The 19,685-nt window shown below is 42.6% G+C and overlaps 1 protein-coding gene across 1 annotated transcript in view; it reads left to right on the forward strand.

Moving 5' to 3' along the window:
• The window catches only part of LOC104168349 (polypeptide N-acetylgalactosaminyltransferase-like 6), a 30,195-nt gene extending 11,229 nt beyond the window's left edge, over positions 1–18,966 (forward strand). Inside the window, exons 3-4 of the mRNA XM_009708919.1 lie at positions 10,696–10,917; positions 18,824–18,966. Coding sequence (XP_009707221.1) covers positions 10,696–10,917; positions 18,824–18,949 — 348 coding nt within the window. The 3' untranslated portion in view covers positions 18,950–18,966. The remainder of the gene's footprint in view (positions 1–10,695; positions 10,918–18,823) is intronic.
• The last annotated feature ends 719 nt before the right edge of the window (positions 18,967–19,685 follow it).

A 19,685-nucleotide genomic window follows, 5' to 3' on the forward strand; every position in this document is an offset into this window, starting at 1 on the left:
CGCTTAGGGGCATTTCTGGCATATGTTTACCACTGAAAGAAAATGTGAATTCTCAGGTTCCCGGCTTCTTTCCAGTACAATACTCTAAACAAAAAACCCCAAAACATTGATATTAGGAGACATCACATCAAGGCTGCCAAGAGATCTTCTGTACATTGTACTGTTTGAGGCTATCTCAATAACTAGCCAAGGGAGAGAGTTTGATCCCTGACCCATCAAATTGTGTGTAATTTTAAGCCTAAAAACATTCTCTTTCTCTCATCCATGCCAGAAAAGGAAAAGCAAGGCCATATTCATCTTCAGGGTGGCAATCCCTTTGATACAGACCACTTGTGTTCCAAATAAGCTGCCCCAAATGGAGCTGTAAGCCAAAATACTACTAGGGGAGCGTGCACAGGAGCGGCCTGGATGTTTCAGCTATCTTTGCGTTATCCTCCAACTACCATATTATATCCTCCAAAGATTATAATCCACCCCTTATGAGTATTTTATCTAAAACTTCCCTCTAGTTCAAGAATATGATGAATACCACACTCTAAGAATATCTGGAAGTATTAGCCCTGCTGCCAAAAGCAAGGCTTTTCACTATTAAGTAGTTTCACAAAGGTTTTTATTAAATCCTTTTCCATCGTCTGCTATGTGAAGGAGGATGCTGGAGCTGCAGTTCACAAAGGAATGAGCCCTGGGAAGCCCAACTGTGACTGTGTAAATGATTGCAAGAGCCCCTTCATTACTCGGGGGAGAATATCCCCTCGTGCAGACCCTGCGTTGAAGGATGACAGATTCTCCCACCCTGTCCCACAGCAGCAGCACGAGGGGCGTGGAGGCTGGAGTTAGGAAGAGGACAGAGCTGCTGGACAAATTCAGGCACAGCCCAAACTGGTTTCCTTCCAAGCTGTTTCAGCTTATGTTTGCCCTTAACAAATAAAGCTGAAAGCGATCATTTTACCTTCCCTTGGGATTTCACCTTTCGGTATCTTTTAGCAGCGAGTTTCAAGACACCGTTTCAGCCAGCTGCGTAGCGCCTGACCAGTCCCGCTGTCTTTTTCAAAGAGCTGTGACCTGGCATGAGGATTACATACGCTTCATGAAATGAGAGACTTGTCAAAAACTCTGTTCTGCCTCCCCATCACTAAATAACCGTTAGCGTCCCACACACAATAGTATGTATCGTGACATCAATTTTCTGTGTCCTTCTTATCATATTTCTTACCTTCCTCTCTGTCACTCAAGACCTGCAAGGCCTACGCGTGTTTTTTGCTGACACATACCCCATAAATTGAAAAGCATCCACATGTGAAATGCTCTGACAGTTAAACTGTGTGGTGGTACAGAGCAAAAGTAAAGCAAACGGTAAACATGCCTAGTAGGTTTACAAAACAGGCTGTGACAGCCAAATGCAGATAAAAAAAGCTGACTATTTTTGTCTGGAGATGTCTTCAGATGTTGCTGCTTGCCAAATGCAGTCAGTGCCCAATTTACAAGTAATAGCAGACAAAGAAAGATTAATGGGCATGCAGATGTCAGCACTGATTCCACATTATAACGTGGAAGCACCACATAATTATTCATTCGTTCCAAACCTGTCAAACTCCGCACAAAACTGCAGTGACTAATAACTAATTTTGCCTTTTTGTTTTAGGTAAGACATATCTAGAAAGCGAACCCCCAAATCTTAAAAGTTCTGTGCAAGGTGTTGCCCTATTACAAACTTCTGAATTATTTTCCTGGATTATTTTACTCGCTTTGTGGTATTCTTGACTGTTGCTTCCTTTTTAACAACTCTAGCTAAGGCATTTTCTTTTAGCCAGTGACCTATGAAATTAGACTTTAAAATATTATTAGCGTTTTCTTGTAGGTGTATCTTGGTTTATTACTTATTTTATTTAGTTTCCTATTTGGAGGGGATTATTTTTTTTTTATTTGTGATTCTATAAAAGCCATAAGAAATTTATCGATAGAAGCTTACCGTTCCATAGGATATGCAGGGACAAAACTCAGAATTTCAAAATATATCTCCAGAATTTTTTTCGTTTGCAGGTATTTTACACGGCATTTTAGCATTAACTACAGAACTTTAAAGCATTAGGGCTTTCTGAAGGGAAGGGCTATCCCACTGAAGCTCAAGTTTGGCTGCTAACCCAGCAGCGTGGCGATGCTAACCTTCAGCTGAATTCCTGCCCGCACACCCGGACGTGGGATGGCAGAGCGCAGTGATCCTCTAGCCCCGCAGGCACGGGGCGATGATGTTTGCCGCCTTACGCTGCGTCACGGAATTGGGACTTGCGCGAGTTTCAGTTCAGGAATTCAGCTGACGAAAGTGGGTTCAAATTCCCACCTGAACCATTTGCTTGACCTTTTCGTGCAACTTCGAAAGGGGTCTTCAAAGAACATCGCTGTAGCTGTGCCAGCGGGTGCTGTGCCCACGTTTGCAGTTTTCACAGAGTTCCCTTTCATATTATGACCGTTTTGGTCTTTTTTGTTTTTTTTTCTCCAGCTGCAAATAACATCTGGGGTTTTCTTAAAGCAGCCCATGAATGTTTTCTTTTCCGTTTCCAGGCAAGTTAAAGAACCAAGGAGAATCGGTTAGGTAACGGCTCTGATTTCTGGTGACCGGCATGCAAAGTGGCGTGCTGTTACGGGACCGCTGCTGGCACTTCTGCAGTCGCCTCTGTAGCACAAAAAAGTCAGTTGTGATTCAGCCGTCACAGTAAGCAACTGAAACATCCGCTTATAATAAGCAAATTATTTAGGAATCAAGCAAGAATCACTCTCTTGCAACAGTACGGCTATAATATATGATAATGATGGTGATTGTACAGTACAGCTTTTAAGTTTCCATTCTAACTTTTTTCATTTAACAAACTTCTAAGTTCATCATTGAAATTAATTCAACGAAGATCTCAAACAGAGTACTTACCAAAGAAATTGGTAAATTCAAATTAGTATCTTCGAATCCCTCAATACAAGAAAGTCTGAGTATTATTTTAATGCTATTTTTTTATATTTTCTCTAATCTGAATAGAAGTTTAGCTTTTAAGATAATAAACACAACAGGACAGGCAGCTTAGCTATCCGAAAAGAATACAAAGAAGATGGAGAACTAGATGTTTCCGGACAGTAACAACATCAAAGGGGTGGTAGCTATTCTCCAGGATTTGTTCAATAGCCTAGCACTGGAACCCAAGTTATGTGGGTAAAGAAATTTGGAATCAAACCCCTGAACTCTCTTCCAGGCTTAGCTGCAGAGGTGGGCTGTGGGCTGTGTGTGCCCACCGATTACGGGTCTGTAAAGCGAGCAGGGCGGTAGCCAACAAATCTGCGGAGACGTCGTTACGCTGTCCCTCTGCTTTCCACAGCTCCCCTGCAGCCAGCCCGCAGAGACCGGCACCATCCTCATCCTCACCGGGCTCCTGCCCATCCCTGCCCCCGGAGCCCCGCAGGCTGGCCTCAAGCAAGGCAGCGAGCAGAGATGTAGCTTTTAGTCAGTGGGCTGGGGTTGTTGGCTTTTTTTCCACTTTTTTCCAACGTGCACATCTTAAATTTTTTTGTGGCGGAGGTGCAAACCTTTATAGAGAGAATCCTGGCTGTTTTCAGATGACATCTGCGGAATTTCAGCTTTAGGTATTTGCAGGCTACAGGCTGAGAATAAATAGTCTCTTGCTTCTCTGCCAGCTGTGCCAACTCTCACAAGATTTATTTATATACACCACTGGCTTTGTCACCTAGTTAGCATACTGTCTTCCATGGAGAAGCGTTTCTTTTATGCCTGCAGACATCTCTGTCTTCGGTTGGGTTTTTTTTTTTACACAAATACCAACCGTTGCTGGAATGAAACCCAGTGAAGTCTTAAACCCAGTTAAGTATAAAGGGCCAAAGTAAGATACCCAAAAGAGGGAAAGGTCGACAAACATTAACGCTGCCGAAGTTAAAAGGGAGTTGGGCAAGAAGGGGAAAGGGCTGAAAACCCCCATTTAGACTTAACTGATGTGGGCAGCTTAGAGATTGAGACTTGAACGTCATGAAGCTGTAATTAGTCTCCGGGAAGTATTTTATTGCGCTTTTGCTGTAAAAATACACAGAAATGAGAAACAGTTGTGTGCCGACACGGATCGAAGGACCTTTGCATGAAAGCGAGGGTGCTGTTTTTTCCTCGTTGGGCGGGCTCTGGAGTTTTGTGCCCTGCTGCCCCTGTCGTATTAATCCATACGTCTTAGGCGAGCTCCTCCAGTCATGCTTTGTTCTCCTCCTCAGTCATGATTTATTGTGACATTATGCTACCTGTATTCCAGAGGAACGTAACATATAGTTGTCTTGGCTGGCTGGATCCCAATGCGCTTTTTTAATGCATTTTACGTAAAACAAACTATATATTATATTATTTCCAGCCAAACGAATTACAGCTGCTTCCAGAAGTAAACAGGGCACCCATTTTGAAGTAGCAACAACGCTGTGCCTCACAAAACTAACAATGAAAAACATTTAAATTGGGGAGATGATGCAGGTGGAGTGAAAATAACCCCACTGGAATTTTCCTAGGAAGGAAAAGAGATTAAATATGTCAGTTGTTGCAGAGACTGTTGCATTATTTTTAGCAAGTCGTATCCTCTCTTATATTTCACAACTGAAATACAGTCAGGCCTCAGACGTGCCATGCTGATTCGTATTTGATTGGTGTAATTGAAAGTGATCTCTGATGTCCCGGCTGGTGAGAGAAATGACCGCCGTGACAAATAAGACTACACTAGCTGGTGACATCCAGCTTCCTGGAAAATGTCCGGATTGCATGTAGGACAACAGGAACTCATTACAGGATCCAGATGTTCCTGTAGGAGTTTAATATCGACAAAAGTAAAGTCTGTGGATTGGGGTCAGGGTGGTTTCCGTGCAAACAGTGAGATAGGCACGAAAGTGGAAAAAAAACAGGGTATGCAGGTGGAATTACATTTTTATATTCGTTTAACTGCTGCATCTAGAATGTCAGTTGGAAACGATGTGACGAGAGGATGGAGTTGTGCAGGCTCGCAGTGCAGAATAGAGTACGGCTGGGTAGCTCTCTTACCAGTGCTGTCACTGCAAGCCAGCACAGCAGCCACAGTGATGAAATGTTGGAAGCCACCACGGCAGCCACAGTGATGAAATGTTGGAACTACTCCTCTGATATTAGGGACCAATCTAGTTCAACCTTGCTTAGGAGCAATATTTATGAATCTGTCCTTTGATGTGTCCCTGCCTTACTCCACTTTTCCATTCTCATGGCCAGCATCTACTTTATTCTCGCCACGTTTATCTGAGTAATATCACCTCTCTTGAAAATGACAGATGATCTTACACTCTTAAAAAGAAAGGACAGTCATTTGATCAGAGATGTATCTTCCCTACTCACTGAAGTAAGTGAAAGGGACAAAATGATCTGTGAAGACTTTCTTTTTTTTCAAGTGGAGAAGTCTTCATTTATCTCTTTCACCAGTCATGTTGATTTAAATGCTTTTACTGAAGTCCAGTGTGTTGGTTTTGGCTGGGGCAGAGTTAATTTTCTTCACCGTAGCTGGTACGGGGCTGTGGTTTGGATTTGTGCTGGAAACAGCGTTGGTGTTTTCGCTACTGCTGAGCAGGGCTTACCCAGCCCCAAGGCCTTTTCTGCCTCTCACCCCACCCCACCAGCGAGGAGGCTGGGGGGGCACAAGGAGTTGGGCGGGGCCACGGCTGGGACAGGTGACCACAAAGGGGGACAGCTGACCCCAATGACCCCAGGGATATCCCATCCCGTATGGCATCACGCTCAGCATACAGAACTGGGGAGAGAAGGAGGAATGGGGGGACGTTGGGAGTGATGGCGTTTGTCTTCCCCAGTCACCGTTACGGGTGATGGAGCCCTGCTGTCCTGGGGATGGCTGAACACCGGCCTGACCACAGGAGGTGGGGAATGAATTCCTTGGTTGGCTTTGCTTGTGCATGCAGCTTTCGCTTTCCCTGTTCAACTGTCTTTATCTCAGCCCAGGAGTTTTCTCCTTTCACCCCTCTGATTCTCTCCCCCATCCCACTGGGGCAGGGAGTGAGCGAGCAGCTGGGTGGGGCTGAGTTGCCGGCGTGGGTTAAACCACGGCACCCAGGTAGCAGTGATGTTGTCACGTGCTGTCTTGTAGACTGTTCCTGAATGAAAATACAAAGCAAAGTCACAGCCTTAAATGTGTGAGTTCATTCAAACTTAAAGAAAACTTGTCTAAATATAAGCCCAATGGTAAAGGATTCCCCAGACAGGAAAATTTTGACAGTGGCACAAAACTGAATTATATCAAGAATATGTACATGGGCAACTGGTGACAGCTGATGAGTCAGTCAGGCTTAGTGTGGTTGCCATCACTTTTGTATGCATCTCGCAGCTTCTTGGTGACACCTGTCACAGCCTTATGTATAGAAATATGCTTCTGCTGAAATATCATCGGGCCTTATTTATTCTCATACAGAAATTTTTTGCTGAAAATGACAAGAGAGAGAACAAATTACCGTTGGTCTGTCATGGATAGGTCCTGAGAAACTCCTCAGATGTCGATCTAGAGTCCCTGTGACTTCCTTATATTGTGTATCAACTCATGTAACTGATTAATAGTGAATTGATCTTCATTTAATTGAAGATTCATTCATTAATCAATTCATTTAATTTTTATTTTTCCTTTTTTTCTATTAAAAGACCAGGGTAACCAATCTGGATATCTGTAACCTTGCAATGAATTTGACAACCAAGCTAAGCTACAGCAGTTTTTGGCTGTAGAAACGTTTCATTTTTCCTTTCCGTATGCATTGAGATGAAGTGTTCAGATTGAATCCAAGCAAGTGTGATCTACCACAAAAATATCCCAAAACTGATTCTTCTTATTGATAAAGATACTTGATGCCATTGAGAAACTGGCATTTAAAGGAGTTTTCTTTAGAAGATCACACAAAGAATAACAGAGACAGAAATCAAGAAGATTCAAATCGAACTTTTATTTTGTTCGTTCTAAATTCTTTGTAGATTAGCTTCACTGTGAGACTGGACTACTTACATGATGCTGTAAGACATTCACAAAATGCCACCTAATCTGGTCGACTCTGAAACTCCTTTGACCTGTACGTTGTGCGGCAGGGTACGCACACACCTGGTAAAGTCCTAACAAAGTTGGCACCTACTTTACAGCTAGACTCTGTCAAGATTTGGTAGCTATTCATAACCATTCCCACTCGTGGGGCTTGATATGTTGCCATCCTCCAATTGTGTCTAAGCCTCGCCGAAGGCTCAGGCGAGGAGGAAGTGACCATCCTCCTTTCTCCACCATGTTGGATAGACACACCGGTTGTGGGAAGGGCAACTCTGGGAGACTCGTAAAGGGCTGGAAATCACATCCTTACCTTACAGTAAGTCACTTGATTGATAGGCCTTAAAGCGTTCAGAGATGAGCGCTGTCATGTCGGTCGTGCTCCTCTACCTCTGTGTTGTGATAAGGTGCATAAAAGACCAGCAGCTCGCTGACATAATTTGCAGAGAAGAGTTATGTTCCTCGGCAGTTCTTCGCGCAGGGCAACTTTCCATGCTGTTAGACAGCCACAGAACAGGGATCTTCAGCTTACGAGAGCTCACTCACCGCAGCCTGGACAGCCCGTATTACGTTAGCACGTTCTACGTAGGAGCATAAATGATGTTTGCCTTTATTGTGCAAGGTTGCACCAAACTAGCTTTCTGGACAGCAGCTCTTCCTGACTGCATTCAATTCACGTATGGGGATTAACTGCAATTTGAAGTTTTACTACTAGTCTGTATGCGTTTACGTTAAAAGGAAGCACGGTGATTACTGAGCTTGCATAGCGCTGCTAACAAGGGTAAGAAACTCACGCTAGCTGAAGTTAACAAACCTCTTTAAAACGGAAGTGTTTGGATGCCGAGTGCTTGCTTCCGAGTAACCGGCAACTTCAGAAAGAGCTTCCCACCGCTCCTGGGCAGCGAGTTCCTTGCAGTCATGTTCATAAGCGGTCTGGACGTTTACAGCTAGCAAATCAAGAGTTTCTATTTTTAAAAGGGAACCTATTGAAATTCAAAGGGCTGCCTCATAAGGTTTTGGCTTACGACAGCAATGCATAAACATGCTAAGGATAATATAGAGGTTCATTACAGGATCTGGCAAGGTTTGGGAAGAATGTTTAGCATACGATGGAGAGAACGGTCTTGGAAGAACTGGGGAACAAAGCTTTACAGAGATTTGTTCAAGTAAAGTGTCTTACCTGATACTTGGGGACTGCTGGGAAGAACGGAATTAATTTTTTTTTTTCCATGCAACGTTTCGGTGGGTTTACACACACACACACTCTCAACCAAAACAGCAATAAAGGACTTCTTGGTAAACAAAGAGGTTTTTACTGGTGAATGAGAATTGTGAGCTAGTGAACAGGTATAATGTCCAGTTTTCTGTTGGACTCCTGTTTTATTCAGTTATAATCATTTAAAGCAGAACGCAGTTCTTACAGTGCAGCCAAATAACCAACGAGAAAACTCCAGCAGAGTCTACTCTTAATATTGATAGGATAAGTCGCTGATGGAGTTACCTTGAATTTTTCTTTCCTAAGAGAATTTTTTTACTGTGCTTTTACTGTATGGTTCTTCTTACAGTATGGTTTTTAAATATGAAAATAGCACTATCAGATAAAGTGATTGCAAAAAATAGTATGATATTTTCTAGAACAATCTTAAACTGCATTTGCGTTGTAGTAAATGAAGCATACAGCATTATGGTGGAAGAAATGCTAGAAAGATCACACCTGTTTTCATCATTTTGGCTTCTTAGTTTAATGGGCTTAATCACATTTTGGCCTCATCTACAAAGTCTGATCACATAGTATTTTTACTTGTCAGGAGACTTCTGCGTTACAGAATTTCTGCCGAAAAGGTGGGATTCTCATTTAGATGTTGTTCTTAAATTGGTTCTGGTTTTCTTTGCCCTACCCAGTTCCTGTATTCTTGAATTCTAATTTCTTGTCAAGTAATTTAGGTTTTCCTGAAATTCCAACAAAAGGCAACCTTATGTGTGGCACGAGCCACTTTTGAGTAGGGATAGAAGGGTTGTGAGTTCTTATACTGCTGTAATTTCACTTGCTTTATCCCTGCAGGTTTTAACGTTGTTTGCTTCACAGAGAGAAAGCACATAGAAACTTATCTCGCAGTGTCAGCTAAAAGTACTTCGTTTATTCTGTATCTTGCTGTCTTTGTATTCAGATAAGCCTTATTAGCTCAGAGACATTTGGTTTGCGTGGATTAATAAAATTCGGGAAAGGAATTTTCAGATGAATCTTGAAAGCAAATCAGGGTACGAATCAGGCTTACTTAGATGCAGAGAATGTTCTGAGAAGAAACATTACCTTATGTTGATGATAATCAGATGTATATTGTCCTCCAGCTTATTACAGAGTGAATCTCCGCATTTTGCAGTTAGTGTTCTATAAAAAGAATATTACAAAACTTGATGATCTTGTTTTCACAAACAAAGCAATAAGAATACCCTAGTGCCTCAATGTCACCCAGGGAGATGTTGCTTTGTTGGTGGGATGAGGGGTTCTTGGGCAGCTGTGGGAATGCAGAACAGACTAAGCCTGTACTCCATTACAACATCTGCGCGTGAATTTGTGTGGATTGAGTTGCAGGAGGAATTTTAAAAACAAACAAAAATGCAGAAAAATTTGCCCCCGGCCTATTTAGACTCCATGACATTACATAACAATAAAACATGTCTCTTCAGTCTCATCTATTCAGGATTTTTCCTTCCAAGTCTTTTTGTTTTATTTTAGAATTTGAGTCAGCTAATGTCATTAATTATAATTCGAAGACAGTCTTATGTGACAAAATAGGTAAATCTGTTCCCTGTAAAAGACCAACAAAAGTAAGCTTTGTGGGACATAAGCCCGAACTGGGTTTCATGGAACAGAAGTAATCTTAGAGATGTCTATAGGGTGTGTGCAGAAAGCCCCAAGTTGCCGTACCTATCCCACGGACCCGCTTTGCTTCAGGTCAGCTCCGCTTCGGGGGTCTGTGCTGTGCTTTTGCACAGACTTGCTGACGCGCCGACGCAGCGAAGCTCCCGGTCCAAAGGCTCTGCAAAACCAGCTGTGAGATGGGGCAAGCTTATGACTGTTTGCTCCCATACATGCGCATGTAAGACCTGACCCTAAAATGCAGGTAAGACTCGCTAGGTGACTAAGCTGAAAATTCAGATGCCTTTCAAATACAAAGTGAAATACGTCAGAAGGAGTAATTTGAACCGTTCACGCACATTAGTAGGTTCTGAACTAACAGGAAAAAAACCCATAGGTACCAATGTGAGCAGCTGAAAGAAAATTTCCGTTCAATATCCATCATTAATCAAAAACCCATATGAAGGTACATCAGGAATACGAAGGAAAATAAGATGGTGAAGAGACTGAAGACCGTATCTTACAGAGACAGCAGGAAGACAGGGTACGCAATGCTCTATAGTGTTTGCTCAACACTGTAATGAAGATAGCATATGTTTACTGGTATTTTTCTATGTTTTAAGACTGAGAAATTAGACCAGCTAGGCTTAAAAGTTGTGTGGACTACTAACGGGTTTTTTTTGTTTAATTCTCCCCATTAGAAATACCATTCACTCACAGGATGAAGAAATTAATGATTGTTTTTTTTCTGCCGCACAGAACCTGAAGCGCGTGGCAGAGACGTGGATGGATGAGTTTGCAGAGTACATTTACCAGCGACGGCCTGAGTACAGACATCTCTCAACTGGTGATATCTCTGCCCAGAAGGAACTTCGCAAGCACCTTAAATGTAAAGATTTCAAGTGGTTCATGGCTGCAGTGGCTTGGGATGTCCCCAAATATTACCCTCCTGTGGAACCTCCACCCGCTGCCTGGGGAGAGGTGAGGAATACACAAATTAGATGGAATTTAAATGAGTCTAACAATTTACATTGCAGGAAATTAAAAATAGGAAATTAGATTTAGCTCCTATGATAAGTACTGTTGTTAAGGGAGTTCACAGTGATTGGAACAATTCCTGGACGAGCCATTAAAATGAGAAACCATCAAGTCTTAGAACTATGGCTGTCCCTTTCATACTTCATTACAATTTTGTGTGTACAGACCGTAAGACGCATGCACCACGAGGACAAGAATGTGGAAGAGAGTATGTAGCGCTCATTATAGCATGTCACAAGCTGGTTTTAGGTGCTGAGAATCATCTTAGTAAAAAGGAGGTCTGAAGTCAACACTTCTTTTTTTTGCCTATCCACTTACATACCTCCACCTGTTCTTACAAGGGCAGTTGTATGTAGGTGGAGTTAGGTTAGCTCTGTTTTGCTCACCTGTGCAAGTGTGGCGAGCGTAGCCTCGATACTTTTCTTTTAAAAAGACTGGCTTTGCTCAGCGCGTGGTCTGCATTCTGTAGCTGCTGTCATGACCAAGTACCAGTAACAGACATGCAATTTCTTGTTTTGGGGCTGAGGGGAGGTAGAAAGGACCAAAGAGAAGCCAAAAGCCAAGCATCACTCCAGAGCAGGGGGCGAGCAAAGGGCCTGCTGGAACTTGTCACACGGGATCAAAGATGTTCTGTGTTCGGACCTCTCTGAAGAGCAGAGCCGTAGCACACCTTGCTTGGACAGTTTGTTTGGTGTAGAAGCAATGAAACCAGAAAGAGTGCAGGGACAGGACATTACTTCCATAGCTGCGCTGAAGAGCTGCAGTGGCCTTTGACCCCTAGGGGCTACAGCGGATTCACTCCATGGAAAGGTGGCATGCAGAGGGCTTTTTCCTCTCAGTGTGTTAAGATTTATAAAGAAGGCTTTGCTCATTCAGCGTGTTGTGCTGCTTTTTTAAAAGCCATAGGAATATCTGTACTGTGAGTTCTGGCCTTCTCTGATTTTGCTGGAGATGTTTTTGGGCCTCTCAGCCAATTTCCTTTTATATTTGAAACCAAAGGATGAAGTTGAAGCTTCAACCAAAACATTTGGTAAGACCCCCTCGCACCTCTGCATATCTCCAGTGGTCAAGGCTGAACCATGCAGGGGAATTCTAAACATACAGGCCTCCAGAATGTCTTTTTAAAAAAGCAAATTACCTTGTTGCAAAATTTTAAAAGTAACCTTCTGTGGTAGAAGCAGTCCTTACATCTTCTTTGTAAGCTACCAGTTACAGATGTTCAAAGGAACTTCCAATTACATGTGTCTCACTGCTTGCTACTTCTTGGCAATAATGAATTCCATTGTTGTTAAAGTTTCTTCTGTCTCTGACACCGCTGCCCACGCTTTATGGGATTCGTGTACACCAAGAGGTAAGGAGTTTATCAGTGGAAGTCAAGCTGGATCGGGGTGCTGTGTCTGCTACTATGACCTTCCTTCACCATCTTCCGCGTGTACACATCTGCGTCCTTGGAGGACTGTGACCATGAGATGTGGAATTTCTCTGGCCAGCTGAACAATCCTTAACTCAGTCAGAGGGTCTAAGTGGAAGAGATTGTGATTCAGGTGTTTGTTCTTTTCACAGCAATATTAACATACTCTTTGCGTAAAAGTGAGCCATTTCAAAAGTACATCCGAGATCGGAGCAGTGGTATCAAATCTGTACCTTAAAAACACTTATTGAGTTCTTAAGAAGGAAGTGATGACCAAAGGCTTTCTTTTTCCTCTAAAATGTACTTTCTCTAAAGTAAGAAGAGGAGAAGTTTCGGCCCTACTACTCTATTTTTTCCCTGAGACTGTCACATTCCTGTGAAGTTTTAATTAATTTGTTGGCACTTGCAAGGAACTTGAACAAACTTGAAGGTCAATGGCTGCCATAATTAGAAGCTGAACGAGGAAAACAGACTGTGTGTTTGTGCTTTGTAAGAATCAAGCAGCTCTAGAAACCTGGCTGATTACGCACACCAGAAGTCTGTGCCAAGACTGACTGTCATTTAGTACCCTCTCTGCTTCCACTTGGAAAGGCTTTACATCTACTTGCCTCTGCCAGTCTGAGAAAGAATACACAATGAGGTATTCAGACAATTTTGGGCTCCAGTATTTTGATACGTAGCTTAGTAAAAGCGTGTAGTGTGAGCGCAGACATCTCATCAACAGCCTCTGCACAACTCCTCTTTTTTTGGCAAACACAGTTGTTTAAAGTCTGACTCTTACATTTCTTGACAAAATCAGTTCATGATGGAAAAGAAGGAAATTTGAAAAACAAAAACCAATCTTCTTGGCTACGCTTGTCATGGCCTTATCTCTTCTGTGTGTTTGTGCCTTTTGTCCTTTGTAGCTGGCAGGGTGTACGTTCCCTTGATATTCTGTTCTGCCTTGTAACATCTGAAATACGTGCAGTAAAGCAATGTAATGGCAAATCCAGACAGGTTAAGGTTAGCGAGACTGTCAGTTCTCTGTCTGGGTGAGATAACTGTACTCTTTACTCTCCCACCATGGAAAAAAAAGGAAAGTTTTCAATTAGGTTTTGTTCTTACCCTTCTGAATATATTGGAAAGTATGCTACCGGTTGAAAAGCAGGAATACCCATCTCATTCTCTTTCCAAGACAGAATAACTTCTTTGTAATGTGTATTTGAAATCCCGTTGAAGGAAGTTAATACAGTAACTGTATTAGGTGAGACTTGCACACCAAATGTTTTCTTAGGAAGTACTCATGAATCTACAAGCTGTGATCCAGCGTGAGTGTACTGGGCAGATATCACAGCTTCCAACAGTATCTTTGAAAATGCATTTTACAGTAAATCAATCGTGTAACGTCAGCCAGTGCCATTTATTTTAGACTTCACAAGTCCTATAGTCAAGGGGATATGAAAAAAAATAATTTGTTTTACTCAGTCAAAAGGGAAATATTTAAGTTTGGTTCATTTTCATTTGAATAACATGAACTTGTTATTCAATGACTTAATACACAGCAAGTCTCTCAGTTACTGCAGCAGTGCTAAGCTGTAGGACCTGAAAATATTCCTTTCTCAGTCCTGAACTCATGGATTTTACAGAACTGTTTTACAGCCCTGACATGTAGATGTCACCCATGAAGTGAAGTCAGGCTTTAATCCTTTTTCTAATGTGCTACTGAAGAACTCCGTAACTTCTCTTTTGATTACTTCCTTTTTTTAAGGTGTCATCCCCATACCCTTAATGAGTCACTCTCAGCCCACCAAGTGGCACAGCTCTGTTTTGTACAAAAGCGATGTACAAAAAAATCTATGATTCTATTCTGCGATGTCCCCAGCTGTTCCCCACCCCGCACAGACCCGAGTGCTGCACAGCTGGGCTGTCCACATCCTTCCATCGGGATCTGTGCCGCATTGAGTAACAGAGTCCCCTCTTTCTTCAGTGAGGCCTTTGGCAGCGCTTGACTTCTTTTAACTTCAACTTTTCTTTTTTACGGCTCGCACAAGGGATAAATACTTTTAAAATTACCGTGTATCAGTTGACAGGAAAGGTGGCTCGTTTTTCCATATCTGATCTGTAGATGTTGATGGCCCTAGGGTTATCTGAGCATGTAAGCAGGGCACTAAAACTGGCTTTAAGTGCTGCTCAAACGAAAAAAAGCAACCTAAATGAACGTTGCTAACATCTTCTAAGAGCTACAGCCACTTTCTTATTTAAGGCATTAAATCAGATGTATGGAAAGTAGTATATAAACTGATAGCACCAAGGTGCCTCTCGTGTTGCTGTATGGGGGCACCCTAAGGACAGTCCCAGCACCATCTCCACATTCATCGTTCTAATGATGCAAATCTTGCAGGAACTCATTTGCCTGTGAATAAAGTTGTAGAGTTTTAGAATTATCAAAAAATATTGGTCAATATAACTGCTGGACCCTGCAAAGATTTAATTTCCCTCTATAATTTCTTTTTCAGCCTACAATACATTCCCTTAAAAGGAAGGGGGGAAATTCACTTTGCTTTAAAGTATAGGGGTGTGAGGGGCGGCTGTCTTGGGGTTTTCCTCCGTTTAACATGGAGCATGCTAGTGTGTCCATTACACAGCTCCTGCCAAAAGGTTCAAAAATCTCAAAATTAATCCTGGCAGGTTGTATCAATGGCCTGCGACCCTTCCTTCTCCTCAGAAGACTGTTGCTTTTCTGACAAGAAGATTATCATGGTAATCACCACATCCGTTGCTTTCCAGTTCCCATTCCATGCTCATGTACTAATGACAAATGCTATGGTTTTGACAGCGTAGTGCTAGACCATCTTAATCTGCCCCTCCCATGGGGGCCTTATTAAATCTTGTTAGTGCTGGCTTTCTGCAAAACTCCAACATTAATTTAACCAGAGTTCAAGTTATGTAGGAGACCATATATTCTGCAATGTGTAAACACTGTTTGGGAACTCTGATTCTTTTTTTATTTTTTTTTTCCAATGAATACTTGTCTATCAAATAAGCAGCTTCAAATGTCAAGAGGTAACAGTGTCTTCTTCAAACCTAAGGTCTGGACTTTCAGGCCTTCTGTCCTCCTGTCTTCCAACTCCTATTTTACTTTTCTCCAGAGCACTCCTGCTCTGGAGAAAAGTCTTTTTAACACAGGCTGGCTAACTTAAGAGAGTTAGTTTTAACCTAAGTTCACTGCCTTTTGGAAAACCCAAGGATTACCATATCTAGGCTTACCTAGTGATTTCCCCTTGCTACCCCACGTAAAGCACAGAAGTCGGACACTACACCAGCAGAAATCCCGCTCAGGTGACGCGTCTTTGTTTCCTGAGCGTCGGTGCAGCACTGAGAAGCCCGTACATCCTTGCTCGGAGCCACCGGTGTAGAAGAGGGAGAAAACTGACCCCTTAGAGTTAGTATTCTCTGTGCTTTTACACCTCATTTGCTCTTTCTAAGGACTACAGGGCCCATAGTCTTAGTATCTATGTCCCAGCATGTGTTAGGCTGGCCTTTCAAGAACTAAATATGCATAATGACTTACATCTAGTGTCCTGTGCTTTTTGGGGAATGTGTTTCATTCTGAAATGGCCTGTAAGATCACTGTTAACCATCCTTGTTAGTCCATACAGACTCCTCCAGAGCATGCTTTTCCCGTGCGCTTATCTGGGTGTACAAATGATAGCATTTCAGGTTGAGCAAATAAGCTTTGTACGCAGCCACTCGGTGCCCGGCCTGCATGGGTGATAAAACCTGTCTCCTGTTCATCCTGAGTCTCGACAATTGCACAAACACGAACGTCGGAAATGCGAGTGTATTAGGATCGCTAGCTATTTCTTTCCTAGTTGTAACTCATAACCTCAACAATTCAAAAGCCGTTGTGCTGTGTGACGGCAGACAAGGCAGTTCTCAAACGCATATTGATGTATAAATGAGAAAAAAAGCCTCTCCTTGCTGTGCTTCTGCTTTCCTTCCTTTGTCTGTGAAAGCATCTTGGGGGATTTGGAGGCTGTGTGGTGCTGGTGTCCGGCAGAACATTCCCCGTGGCTCTGGCAGCAGCACGATGGCTCGGTTCAATTTCTAGCAGCTGCCAAGGCCACACAGAAATGCCAGAGAACAAAAGCACAGACTTGACTGAAATGCCTGGTCTACAAAAAGAAAACGAAAAACAAACGGCGACCCCTCTGCAGTTGAAAGGAAGGGTAGAACAAAATAAAAAGGATGAGCTAACACATAAACTGCAGCAAACCGGAGGACAAACTAAGGCAAGGAAACCTTTCAGAGGCAGAGGGAAGAGGAGAGGAAATGAAGAACAGGGGAGACAGATTCCAGCGGCGAAGGAACGAAATGTAGCTTCAGCTCGACCCTTTTCCAGAGATGCATTGAACACGTTGACCACGTAGTCCAAATGACCGAGCATGGGATGGGGCGATGCCCTACAGACAAAACTAGGAAAGCCCTTTAATCTGAGGAGCATTCATTGGACGTGGAGTGTATTCGCTGTCAGTTCACAATTCTGAATCACCCAATTATTAATGGCAATTGTTAGCAGCTCCATTTTAATTAGCTCACATGCTCTAAGAACAAAACTGATGTATCATTTAATTTTGTATTAGGCCAGAAATCTTTATTTATACAATGCAAATTTAAGTGCCCTGAGAAATGATTGAACATACCCCCAAAAATTATACTTGCAGTAGGTATTTCCCATGAAACTTTTAAAATACAAAATTAAAATCTATTCCCCTCATTATTCTTTCCTATCTCTCTTGCTGGGTGATAGGAAAATGAAGGCAGGGTTGTTCAGAACTAATTACCTTTCATCCTTTTTTTCAGTTAACGTGACCCTTTGTACTGGGGGGCTGCTCAGTGCTGGGTTTCTGCATCTGGTTGCGTGTACGAAATGCTAGTGTTTTACCTCACCTGTAGCAAATTTTATTGTACTAAAAAAAAAGAAAAACTACTTGAGAACTGGGCTTGTCCAAGTTTTAGAAGAATAATTCTCTGAGCTCTGGTGAAGGCTTGAAGGTTCTTGGAGCCAAGCGCTGAAACTGATGCTCCCCCATCCGTTGCCCAATCTGCTCTTTTCCAGGCTAAACAAAGGCAGCTCCTAAAACCTTTCCTGAAGGTGACGGGTTTGTACAGTTTTTCCACTTCCTGCTGCTTTCCCATCTGTCTAAGTCTTTCTTAGAGCATGGTGAATAGACTCGATTCCAGTCCTCCAGAATCAGAAAAAGAGCCCAGTAGCTCTCCCGCCAAGCGCTCTACTGTCCCGTTCTCCATCCCTGGGCTGCGTATGAGGTCGGCAGGGGCCATGGTTACGTTTGTCTAACGTAATATAGCAACAACTGCGACTTCTAAAGTATTTTCCATGGAAAAATACAAACATCAATTCAACTGTATCTCCATTTGGCATCTAGCTTTTGGGTTTTTTACATAAGGATCAAAGTAGTGGCCAGAACGTCAAAATATGCACCTGCTTTCTATGTATTATAGATACAGAATTTGTGTGCGTTTTCCGTGCATGTACGTGTGCTTTGGTTACTCAGTTTCTGCATATCATGTTGACAGGGTAAGCTTTTTTAAGAAATCCTCTTCATTCTGGAGGTGTCTAAAGGATTTTTAAATAGCCCAGCTGAGGTACTCGAGGAGAAACGTGCATGTATTTGCAAAAGAAATTTGGGATTTTACTCTCTTTGGTGGCAGTGGGCAACCTACTCCTTTTCAATGCAGTCTTTTACAAACAGATACATGGCAGCAGTGGTCCCTAACTGGTATGACTGATAGTCACAGATTAATTATTACTCAGTTGCTTCAGTCTCAAAAGTGAGAGTTTCCTTTGAAGTTATACTGCAGAGCGTTTGTAGAAGGCACGCAAACAGCACAAGGAACTTCCATGGGTAAGCACAGATTCAGGACAGATTTGTTAAGTACTTCTTTAATTTTGTGCACCTCAGGCACTAGCATGTGACCTTACCTACAACGGTCTTACTGTGTCCAAGGAAGAACAAGGACTGGAACAGGGCGTGCCTGAGTTTTTAAGAAATACTGCTCCGAAGCCTGTGAGAGACTCGTACAGAAATGCAGTTGATCTCTCTTGCTCTGGTAGGAGGGAAGAAGCAGCCAGACCCAGCTTTCAACTTCTCCAACTTTTTTTCTCTTAGTTTCTTTGTGTGAAAATATTTCATACAGACCTACCTTTCATTTGTTAAGCAGAATATTTCAAACTTTGCTGCTTCTAAAGCTGCTTCCAAAAAGAGCAGTTTGTTCCAGGACATGGCTCTCAACCTTATAAAAAGTAATTCCCACCAGGTTTCCATAACTAACGCTCTGTCTGAAGCCCTTCAGAGCTAAACTCCTAACTCCCTTAGGTTGGCAGACTCTTATTCCATAGCCTGGTTTAACGCGAAATGTTGCTGCTTGGTTTTGCAGATTCGAAACGTGGCAGCCAACCTTTGTGTGGACAGTAAACACGGAGCCACGGGGACCGAGCTGAGGCTCGACATCTGTGTGAAGGACGGCTCGGAACGGACGTGGTCACACGAACAGGTATGTTAATGGCAGAAAGAGAAAAGCAGGGTAAAATTGTTGCTTCTCTTTTCCAGTTTCTAACTGTTTCTCTGAGGGCTTCTCCTTTTCCCAAGGCAAAGCAGGATATAGAAATAATTTGTGAATTACTGCTGACCTTACCTTACTGCTTTTACAAAGTAGTCTTTAACATAACCTCAGCAATTCCTACTGCCGCCTGGGCTGTGTATTAGTCTTCATTTCCGAAAGGGACTGGAATGCCCAAAGAGCTTCTTGGGGCCCCTTGCTCCCCCACTGCATCATGAAAACATGTTGATTTTAGTTCAGTTACCTGAAAATATTTTAAACATAGTGCCTGGGCTTGTAAAGCTCTAGTGATTGCTTTTATGCTTTCATCTCAATAAGCGGTTATATTTTAAATGAATATGAGGCATAAGTGAGATAAATGGGTAAAAGCTAGGAAGAAAGCATTTCACAAAGACAAAGAATGATGAAGACTCAAAAAAAGGCTTTTATCTAGGTTGGTTAGGTAGAAAAATATTAGCTTTCAGGAGTGCGGAGGAAAAGAGCTCGGATTTGAACTCACTGTGAGTGCCGTAGGAAAGGGATGGTGACCCACAGGCTATGGGTCTGGCCGACATGAGCAGAGAGAATCCGGATGAAAAGTACAACCTAACCATTTATTAGCAATTTTAGCGAGCATACTTTTCACAGGGGAAGGTCCTAGATTAGAAAAAATTCACAATGCTGAGGAGACAAATTGACC

This window comes from Cariama cristata, unplaced genomic scaffold, assembly GCF_000690535.1.
Source record: "Cariama cristata isolate BGI_N322 unplaced genomic scaffold, ASM69053v1 scaffold8621, whole genome shotgun sequence".
Classification (NCBI taxonomy): domain Eukaryota; kingdom Metazoa; phylum Chordata; class Aves; order Cariamiformes; family Cariamidae; genus Cariama; species Cariama cristata.